The 11,487-nt window shown below is 40.9% G+C and overlaps 1 protein-coding gene across 3 annotated transcripts in view; it reads left to right on the top strand.

Moving 5' to 3' along the window:
- SNX4 (sorting nexin 4) overlaps positions 1-11,487 on the top strand; it is a 52,004-nt gene that overhangs the window by 32,191 nt on the left and 8,326 nt on the right. For all 3 annotated transcript variants that reach the window (XM_006017909.3, XM_006017911.3, XM_006017910.2), the window contains 2 exons: positions 3,584-3,645; positions 5,241-5,306. In XM_006017909.3, coding sequence (XP_006017971.1) covers positions 3,584-3,645; positions 5,241-5,306 — 128 coding nt within the window. The remainder of the gene's footprint in view (positions 1-3,583; positions 3,646-5,240; positions 5,307-11,487) is intronic.

Here is an 11,487-nt window from a genome sequence, read left to right on the forward strand (position 1 = left end):
AAGTGTTTCCTGGAGTGTAAAGCAATGTGAAATGTTTGGCTGCAATATTGTATTTGGACTGACCTTAGTCATGGTTTGATCATGATTGGAAAAAGAGAACTTTTTGTATCGCTACTTCCTAGTTAAATGGTACATGTCTCTTCAAAGTTTTATCTCAAAAAGCTGTTGCTTGATTCATTGTTTTATCCAAGGTTGTGGAATACTCTTACACTGCACTGGCCAGCAGGATGGAAATTTAAAAGGCCCATGAAAGTCACTTGGGGAACTGGGGTTAGGAGTGGATGAGACTCTGTGTGACAGTAGATTCTTGGGGCTCAAAGTTGAGGAGTCGGTGCCAGTCCTTAAATAACAGTCAAGATGTATAATGAGGAAAAATGTATCTAGCCCCATTATGCTGCAGATTTTGATGGAAAGTACAATAGAAAGGGCATATTACTCAGTGATATTGAGAAGTGTAGAGCAATGATTTTTAACCTGTGGTCCCTGGATCCCTGGGGTCTGTAGACTATCTAAGGGATCTGTGAAAGATGACTATGATCAATCAAAAGCGTGTTAATACCCACGCTTGCAACTCAAAAGGGTCTGCACTTGTATTCAAAATTTTCAAAGGGGGTCACACCTCCTCCATTTTTTGAAAAATTTTCAGGGGTCCGCAAATGAAAAAAGGTTGGAAACTGCTGGTATAGTGTGTGTCACTCGCAGTATGAGCCAGATCTACAGAAGAATAGGAGAGCACTGCTGCTCTTTTTCCCAGATGTCTTGCTGCAGGGGGAGAAAAAAGGGACCCAAAAGCCCTCCTCTAGAAAAAGTCAAATCTCCCTTGATTAGTAGGATCCTGCCTACTCCGGGGAGTGGGAAAGGCATTATGAATGGGTGAGGTTTTTTGAAACAGGTTTATTATACCACTCTGCTGGAGCCTGTAATTGTGAATTCACAGAGCCTCAGACAGGCATTCAGTTTCTTCTAGGAGAGTCACTACTCTCCCAGGAGAAACTGCAAATGTACAGATAGTCAGGCTTTTTCTCCCAGGGTAAAAATGGCCACTCCAAGAGAGCAATAACAGACCAACCGGGGTTAAATCACTCCCAGCAGAGTTTCTCCTGGAACAGCAACTGTCTGTGTGCCATGGCTCTTCTCAGAAGAGAACACAGTCCTCCAGCTTTTCCCGCCTTGTCCTGGGAGACAGTGTATTGATTGCTGGACTCTGCTGCTCCAGAACACTCCCCTTTCGCAATCCCCACATTGAGCTTCAGGGAAACAGGGTTATCCTCAGCACCTTGGGTCAGCCAGTCAGAGCTGCCCTATGCACTGCTGTGACCTGTCACCAGGCAGACCAAAGTCTGCAGAGCATATCGAGATCTGCACAGACTTCCCCTAGCTGGGCAGCATCAGCACTGCAAGCTTTTGCTTGGAGGTTAAGCATTTGAATGTCTGTTTAGGCGTCTCTGGGTAAATTTCTCTACCAGGAGAGCAAACCTGGGAGAACTCTCCCAGATTACTTGAATGTGTGTACTCAGCCAGAAACTGTGTTCCTCACCACATTATTTTCAGCTTGCAGTTTTATTTTTATGTTCTTTTAACATGATTTGGGCGATCAGGCTGGTTGTGATTTAAAAACAAGCTTAAAGAGAAGAGGCGGAAAGCAATTGCAATCCCCATAAGTGGGAGCATGATGTTAGTTCTTAGCATGTTCAACAGGGGTGGTTTTGGTTTTTGGGGCTTTTTGTTGGGGGTGGGGGGAGTGAAACCTGCTTCAAAAGTGGATGGTAATTGATTGCCCTGTCAAGCTGAAGCATGTTGGAGGATTAATTGCTGGCGTTCCAGTAACAATACCTTCCTGCATGTACCACATGTATGAGTTGGGCAGCAGTTTGCTAACTTTATTTCCTTTTTGCCTCTGACACTTACATAATTGTGATTCTTATACATTTCTGTTTTAATTTTTGGGTACATCAGTGGTGCTTAGATAAGTATAAAAGGCAATAACAGCTCCTGCTTCTGAATTCTGAATTTAGAAAAGGAAAAGAGCAACCCCTCTATAGCCTGTGCTGCAATACTGGTGACAGTTTCTGACTCTTCACCTTGTGAACTGATTTCTGGTTTTGTCAGCAAGCACTGAGATGGGCTTTTTTATTGTTACAGTGAAGAATGGGAAATGAACAAATGCCAAGGAAATGGCGCTGTGTCTGCGCTATGTGGAGAAGCCTGGAAAGTTTCAAATTTTTTTTTTTTTTTTTTTATAACGGAAACTTGGTTTTTGTTAGTTTCAAAGTCCCGTCTTGGACTGCGTAGGGAGGTAGCCAGGCAGAATGAGGGGTAGGAGGCGGCTTGCCACAACTCTGAAGTGATGGCCTGGCCTTGTTTTCATGTACACTTTTATGTACTTCACCTACATCATGTCTAACTGCTTAGGGATTTGATAGGTGAAGTGAATTGCCCCTCGGATTGGATTTCAGTGTTGATCATCTAAATAAGAGGGGCTGACAGAGACCTCTCTAGAAAGTCTAATGCAACTGGGGAGGGTGCAGATGAATGGGGCACCAGCACCGACTGTGAAGGGTCACTAGAATCTGCATTCCTCTTCTTTTCCTTCCCTTTCCTTCCCTTCCCCTGGAAGTCTGTGCTGTCTGGCCATAGGAGCTGGGTAGGTGCATCCCTGCATCCAGGAGTATATCTGGGGGACGGTGTGGGGGTGAGTTGGGCAAGCAGAATGCCACATTGGGCACATGGCTGCACCTGCTAGCATATCTTGGGGGAGAGTGGGAGTGAATGGCACTCCAGGGCTGGCTCCCTGTACCATGGGGATGCAGCTGCCCAAGCCAGTGTTGCTACTGCGGGAGCTGCCTTCACTGTGGGGAGGGCTGGGGCAGGTAAGACTTCCCTTCCTCTCCCCCCCCATCCAGCGGTTGGCATACCCCTCCCTGCCCCACCCCAGGCACAGAAGGAGCTTGCTACACCTCCTGCTTCTGCACATAACACAAAGGATGTGGACAAATTTAACAAATTACGCTGAGGTAATTAAGGGGGAATTTAGCGTGTGCCAGATACTCTGCAGTAACTGGTTTGATGTCTTGGTTTTTTTTGTTTTCCCATGGGGAGTGGAAGTTTAACACGGGCAGTTTTGACTCCTGAATGAAACCACTGCTACACTAGTGTGAATTAGCTTTCACTCATTGCATGGCAGAGCAGATGCATGGAACAGTTACCACATCTCAGCTATCTGTGTTAAATCGCCTCCATCCTCTTCAGTCTGAGTAATTTGTTTGCTTGTCAATACTTTAAAAGCAGTTTGCAGTATAGTTTGATGCTATTAAAAACAACCCCCACCCACACAGTTTTGTAGTATTGTTCTTTTATCATTTAAGACCAAGGAACTATGCTAAACTTTTTTAAAGGAACATTTTCATCTGTGTGTCACCACTTCCAAAACAATAATCCAGGCCTAGAGCTGCAATAATTCAATGTTGTGTTGTTTGTTTTTGTTTTTTATTGGGAGATGCATCCTCTTGCATGTGATTAGTAAATGCCATCTAAAAGAAATGGGCTTATACCATAATTAACTTTCTTTTATAAAATGTTTTAGAGAGTGGCAGACCGTCTATATGGTGTGTACAAAGTTCATGGGAATTATGGGAGAGTGTTCAGGTAAGACTTAAATGGATGTTAAAAGTACAGCTTGTAAGTAAGTTTCATATACATTACTTAAACTTATTTTTGAAAAATGCAGGTTTCTGATCTGTGTTTTATACCAAACATGTTTACCTTGTAAAGTGTCCTTAACACAGTAGCAGTAAATTTTAGAGTTCCTTTTAATTGACACCTCTCTAACGGTTGCTAAATTTTTCAGTCTCAACAAGATGCTTTACTTTATACTTCACAATTTTTGTTTCTCTTTGGTTCGGCTCTTAACTGTGCTCCTTTAGACCTAATTACGTTTTTTAAACTGTCAGTAAACCTGTTGCATTGTACCTGTGGTTGTGAAAAAGCATCCAGGTCTCTTTAATGCTTTAAAAATGAACAATAATATCCAATATTCTATTTAAACACTTTTTTTTTTTTTTTTTTTAAGACTTTCACCTTGGGTTTTTGGGCTGGTTTTTTTTTTTTTTTCCCTCTTCTTTTTGGATTGAATTGCCTGTTCAAGTTCTCCATCTCGCTGGAGAATTAAAGAATCCAACTTCTGGTTAAGGGGAACCTCCTGCTTATACACTCAGTTCAAGCGCTAAATTTAATTCAGTAGGTTAATGGGTTGCAGATGTCTCTTCTGGTTGGGGGTTTAAAACTAAATTAGGTGTAGTTTTGCAATAACACGAGGATAAACAAATGTCAAAATTAACATAGTAGATTTTCTTTAAAATGTGAAAGAACAGGAAGATATTGGCCATAAATTGCACAAGGATAAGCAGAAATATGCCAGCTCCTCTCAAATACAGCAGGAATAAGTTGTTGGGGGTTTTTTTGTTTTGTTTTTTATAATAAACACACATTTGTGTAAAGCTTTATCTATTGTGGACTTCTAAGCAATTGCCACCTTTACCCCAGTTCTGGTGGCTGCTCTACCCTCACACCGTCTTTTTAAATCAATTTTGTGTGTGCAGGATATTGTAGTAATTTTAAGGTGTTGTGTTTTTGGATGTCTTTATAGTTAATTTTATTCGTTGTATATAAACAAATAACGTACTATAAAGTGAAATTAAGTCTGCCTGTGTCGGAAGTGAAACTCTATTGTTTCTATTATATCTAATCTAAATATAAATCTAATCACTTTCCAGTTAATGAAATGGGAGTTCTCTATCTACTAAGCATCTTGTGTGGAAAATTTCTCTTATTCATTATTTTAAAAAATCTGACTCCCATGTTGAGACTTGATATAACAACCTCTGGCAATTTGTACTGAGGGCAATAGCACTAAAAGCGTCCATGCAAAAGAACATGCTCTATGTTCTCATTTGGTACTACGAAGGATTTTTCTTACTCTTCTCAACTATCTAAAGAAGATTCTCATCATGCCCGACTCAAATTGTGAATTGGCCTGGGGGGAAGGAGAGGAAGATGCTTTAGATGGCTTCACTATTGTGTTCAATGACACTGCATAGAAGAAGACAACAGCTTGGCAGAGTATAACTTCGAGGCAATTTCCATTCATGTCACCTGGAAAGAAACTATATACAGGATGCAGCTTATTAACTTCCCTTACCCTTCATGTGTGATGTTTCTCATTTGATTTGTTTTTTCTCAAGTGAATGGAGTGCAATAGAAAAGGAGATGGGGGATGGGCTGCAGAGCGCTGGCCATCACATGGATGTGTAAGTACTGCCTGAATATCTGATAGTTTGATGCAAGCCAGATGTACATTTATTAAGGGGGGAAATTCTACAAGAAATGTACTGAGAAAACTTTGGAGGGAGAGGGATATTACTATTAAGTATACAACATTTCTGTGACTTTTGGATGTGGGCTGTTTTTAGAGTCCATGTACTGTATTAAGTAGCTCAAAAGGTCTCAAGAGAGCCAGAGGGGTGCCTTTTTATTATTATTTTGAAACTATAGAAGTGTTTGGAATTCTTCCAGCTTTTCTTTTAAGCTACTATGCCAAAAACTGCTGGAATAAAACTAATGCACTGCAGACCTGATGGTATCCATTTGTTTTTGACAGCAGTGCATTGCACCATGCAGTAGATGGTACACCAATTTGTACTTAATAAAAAAAGAAAAAAAAAAAAGTTACCTAAAACTTTTTTTTAACTATTTAGCAGCCAAGGCTTATTTAGTGGACTTAAAAATCAGTTCATGCACCAGTTTGTACTGGTGGGTGTAAGAGATGGGGATAAGTACTAAGCACCACACCCTAGCTTCCATGGGATTACATTGTAGTTATGTATGTGGGGTGGGGGGGTGGGGAAGAGAATCCTTGAAATGGAAGATACGGTTTTAGCAGATAATTACTACATTACAAAGTAAAGCAGCAAAGCAAATATTCTGAACAAACTGTAGAGACTTTTTTTTTCCTGTGGTTCCTTCCACTTTCAGTATCAGTCACTGGTGGGGAAAAATAATTTTCATAGGTTTCATAGACATGAGGGCTGGAAGAGACCTCAGAAGATCATTGAGTCCAGCCCCCTGCCCCAGGGGCAGGAAGTCAGCAAGGGTCATAGGATCGCAGTAAGATAAGCATCCAGTTGTCTCTTGAAAGTGTTCAAAGTGGGTGCTTGAACCACCTCTGGTGGCAGTCTATTCCAGACCTTGGGGGCTCGGATAGTAAAGAAGCTCTTCCTTTATGTCCAGCCTGAAATGGTCATGGAGGAGTTTGTGACTTTTTTTTTAACCCACTTTTTGCTTCCTTGAGCTGTGCAACTTAAATTGAGGGTTGGAACTGTGGGCCAGAAGATTTTTCAACTAACATATTTTATTTTAAAACTAAGCTGTGTGAATATTAAAATTTCCTAATGAGACAAGGATTTTTTAGTGATATCTCTTACTGGACTAACTAGAGTTGCGAGAGCTGAGGACCAACTTCCCCAGGTCACCTGAGGGGAGGTCATTCAATGGGAGGTCATCCAAGGGAAGAGTACTTGGTGCCCAAAAACATGTCCAGCAGCTCTCCCAGCTATACTGTTGGTCCAGTAAAAGATGTCACCAAAGCGCCTTGCCTCATACGTCCCATGGACCATCACAGGGACAACACTCCAGCCCTACTACCAAGTTCTCAGTGACATAATTTGACGATGCCAGTTTGCAACCATATAATCTGATGCTGTTGCCCTGTTTTACTTGGCATTTATACATTTTTAGAAGATTCTGTCTATGAAGTAGAACTTTTGAGAACCTGCTAAATAAGCTTTTTCATAAAGTAGAATTCATTTGTAAGTGGAAACTTTTTGTAAGAATGTGATTTAAAAAAATTTTTTTTATGAATAATATGTGGACATATTTCCATGTGTTTTAAAAATAATTTTATGGTTAATGTTCAGAAGTAGAATCAAAATATTTAAAATCTTATTGCATGAAATGACTCCCCAGAAAAAGAATGAAGAAATAGACTGAATTTGGTGTTCAGAAAAGAAAAGTACAGATGAATCTGGAGTACAGTGTTGTTGAGTATTTACTACAGTATGGCAAAGTTTGAACAGTTTCAAAGAAGTTGCTTAGTTTTCAAACGGGATGTAAAAAGTACTGGCGGTCCAGCAGGTAGCCTTACTCAAAAAGCAACCTTCTCTCTCTTCTAGACCTACCAACACTTCTTTCTGGTTCTTTATTCAGTTAAAAATAACTCCAAGGGAGTTGGAACAGACCTCTTTGTTTGGGGAGATTGACCATCTTGCATGTTACAAAGCAACAAATTGGAGAAATGCAGAGGGCTCTTAGGGTAGACTTAAGGCTTCCGCTCTTAGCACTTGTATTTGGAGCTCCCAAATAACGGTAGTAAAGAGATTCCAAGGGTATACCTTTAATGAGCGATGGTCATAAATGTATAGATTAATGAGTGATGGTCAAAGGAGGCCTCCAGTGACCCAATGGAAACTTAGCATAGCAGTTGTGAGGTTCAAGGGCACAATTCTCAAATCTTTTTCCCCCTTCATTAGTCCAGGATCTGTCAGAAACAGTGGCAATCCAGTCGCCCCTTCACAACCTATTGTTATTGGAAGTAGTTTAGCATGGTCCACCAGACTTCCTTCTCAGCCGGAAGAGCATACTGTACCCCTCCAAGGCTGTCTCTTACAGTGCACTCCATTTAGTCTGTACATAACCCACTGGTGCTAGCCTTGTTTTGCTAGGAATTTTGGTGGTATAATCAAATGTCACCTTTTTTAGTGTAACACATTATTTGGGATATTACAAAACTTCAATATTCAAAAGAGACCCCAAAAGAGTACTATGTAGGCATGGTTGTATTACAAGGTCAAGCTTGACAACTCTTTTAGTACCCTATACTAACTGTTGTATTTCAAGGGGTTTGTTTCTTTTTTCTTTTTTGTTTAAATGAATACCTTGATTTGTCCCATCTGCAGTCAGTAACTGCATGAATTGACCCCTTGCTTTTCAAAGATACTTGGCTCCAGCTCAACTGACATTGCTGCTCCATAATAAAAAACTGACAATCAAAAATAACTTAACATATACAAGAGGATTTCAGCTCCACAGTTCCCACTGATTGATTGTGAGGGGAGTATAAGAGCTAAAGCTCTCCTAACATATTAAACATTTGTCCTGCTGTTTCTAAATGTAGGCTCACTGTTATGCATTTCCTTTTCTCTTAAGGGATTTTCATGGTTTGTTTAACCCTACTGGCCAAAAGTATGCAAATTTGAGCTCAGATACGATAGTAGAAGCTGTTTCTGATGACTGCTTGTCAAATCACAAAGTCTTGATAGGAAACATTTTGCACTGGTTTGAGTTGGAGAGCTGGTTTGTGACAAGAGCTAACGTTCAGTAGAATCTACCCTTGATGAACTTGGTTGAAGTTGAAGTCTGATCCTTTAGCCATGAGAACTTCACCCCGTCTGCTGACTTGCATTTTTTTGGCTTAGTTTAAAGACCTGTTTTAAAATGGAAGAGAGAATAATTGAAATGTGGCTTGTGTGGTTGCATTACTTCTTAAAAGCCATGTATTTGACATGTATTATTGGGTGTTTGGACATCATAGCAATCTTTTAACGATTAAAGCTGACACTTCTTTCTTGAGCACCATAATGAAGGGGGAGAGGATAGAGGACAGATGCTTCAGTACAGAAAATCAAGCTGTTGATGATGACTGTTATATTATGGTAGCTTTTCACAAAGTTGTGTTGGACGTGCTTTTTTGTTTTCTTTAATTTTTTTGCTTTCTGTGAAATGAATGCATGGATATAAGTGTCCAAAACAGAATTCCTTCCCCCCCCACCCCCCCAGCTCTGGTTTATTGATAAATAGTATATTGCAGCCCTGCTGCAACTAAAGCTCTGGTTTATTAATAAATAGTATATTGCAGCCCTGCTGCAACTATGGATACCTTTTTCCTTTACAGGACTGATTGTTCTTTTTAATTTTTTTTTTTTTTTTAATTTATATTTTTGGCTTCAGGTGCACATGTTGGCTCCCATTAAGCCATAGTCCTTTTCTAGTCTTCCCTGTTGACGGTGTGGGTCTAAACAGTCATAGTTGTTCTCTCCAGTGCTCACAAGAGAGGAACTCGCAACTCTTCCTTATCACATTCCCTGTTCCCTTTTGTTTGGGAACCTCTACCAGTTCTTCCCCAGACTTGTATTTAATGGAGAGCCTCCTCGCTGAGAACAGTTTATCCCAGTGGGTCTGACATCAACTGCTCTTGGTCCTTTAGGGTCCCATGGTTTAGGAAGAAAACTATGAACAGGTGTAGTTTGCCTTTTAAAAACCTTTTGTGCCGTGTGCCCAGAAGCTCTAAATATGAGGATTGGGGCCCCATTGTTCTCACTGCTACGTGTCCCTTTATTTGGACTTGCAGTGTAAAAGTTGCAAGTAAAGCATTACATTCAAAGAGTAGCAGGGAGTCAAAGGAACTTGGTGATAGATGACACTATTCTGTTACTTATTTTGGCATTTTTTTTTAAATGCTTTCTGCTTCAGGAATAGCCACAAAGATTCTGTAATCCAAACTTAGCTGGCAATTTTGTTGAGGATACCTGAGGTAGTATATAATGCAATCCATTCATCTCCAGTTATATTGGCTCTGGGTTGCTGAGAATAGTGAGAACTTATTTTTGTCAGTGGGCCAAGTAGATGTAACTCAAAACATAAGCAAGCAGATACGTGCAGTAACCATTGTACAGACACACTCCGGTCCCTGAGCGTACTTCAAAACACTAATTTCCCAGATAACAGGAACCTACTGAAAGCTAGTATGCTACCTAAAAGATAATAAGTATTGTCCAAATTTTAAGAGAGCAGCTTTGGTATCTCATAAGAGGGTGGCATCCGCCCTGAAAAATCTCTCATTAGCTAAATTCTTATTTCTACCAAAGTCAGTGACAGCAGTGAGAGGACTCCCAGTGATTGCAGTAGACACGGCACGAGGCCAAGGCTGAGCACTCTTGAGAGATGTGTAATACAGATCAACTGACCATTTCTGTTTGGGACATTGAATGATGGGAAAGTAGGGCTAGACTTCAGGTGGCCATCTAATGCGGCCCCCTGCTCAAGGCAGGGTTGTTTCTATTTAATCCATAGACAAACAATCGTTTTCAAACCTGCACTTGGAAGCTCACAATGGCAGAGTCCACAGCCTCTGCAGTTCATTTGTTTCGGTGCATAACTACACTTATTAGAATGTTCTTGCTAATTTCTAAGCCAAGCAATTGATCACCATCCTCTTGTTATAACTTCTTTTGTATTTGGAGTCTGTTGCTTGGATTTTCCTCCCTCTCCAAACTTTCTTGAGGCTATGTTCTCTAGATTTTTATTCATTTTTTGTTGCTTTCCTTTTTGTCCATGGTTTTCGTTCAGTGAAGTGCCCAAAACTGGACATGCACAAATTTAGAACTCTTGGCTCAGAAATGATACATTTTATTAGACCAACTAGGAAACTGCAAAAAAAAAAAAAAAAAAAAGTCTTTCTGCAAGCTATCAGGCTCAGGGAAAATTCAAGATGGTAAAAAATCTCCATAGGTAGGAAATAAACTTCATTTTTGCACAGAGGGAGTTGGAGATGGAAATCTGCCCCTCTGGGTCCATGAGAGTGTCTTTGCTTCATTTGTGTTGAGTCAAGCAGAACTGCTTCCCACAACTTGTGTGCATGTGAGCCGGCATCCTGGGATGTATTAGCAGGAGTGTTGTTAGCTTTTTTGTAATAAAGTTATGCTGATTCATTCAGCTCATGACCCCACTATACCCCCCCCCAATTGTCCATCTCTGCAGTACTGCAGCCTTGCAAGTCCCTCCCCATTTTGCATTTGTGCCTTTCAGCATGTGCTGCCGAAATGGCTATTTGAGGAATGAAGGGTTTGTCCACCCTGTATCTCTGGCACTGCCAATCCCCCACTCACGTGTTTAAAGCTAGAGATGCAGCAGTGAAGCTGCTCTGGGGCACACCTACAATTGTTCTCGGCCTCTGCAAGCAGGCCAGAGACAGTGAGATGCAGGGTCATTTCTAAAGCAACTTTACTACCGCAAGTTGATCCTAGGTGAGTGGAGTGCGCCCAAGAGTGGATGGCCCTGGCAGTGCTGGGAATGCACTGTAGACATGCCTCCAAGGACTTGGATCCTGCAGGGTGAGGTGCAGCATTAGACTCCATTGTTTCAAGGACCACAGACTGGATAATAAGGCCATGTGAAATTTCCTTTTGACATATTGTTCCTGTGGTGTGCTAGAAGGTGTGAAATTCATTTCTCTAAACCTTAGAAATGCCGTTCATCTTGTACAATTTTTTCATACTTTGCTGCTGCCTGTTGGAAATCACTGAAAAGAAGGAATACATTATGTTGTGGGGGGGTTCCCCTCTCTTCCTGTAATAAAAACTGCCTTGTCTTCAGCAG

The sequence above is a fragment of the Alligator sinensis genome, unplaced genomic scaffold, assembly GCF_000455745.1.
Source record: "Alligator sinensis unplaced genomic scaffold, ASM45574v1 scaffold4_1, whole genome shotgun sequence".
Classification (NCBI taxonomy): domain Eukaryota; kingdom Metazoa; phylum Chordata; order Crocodylia; family Alligatoridae; genus Alligator; species Alligator sinensis.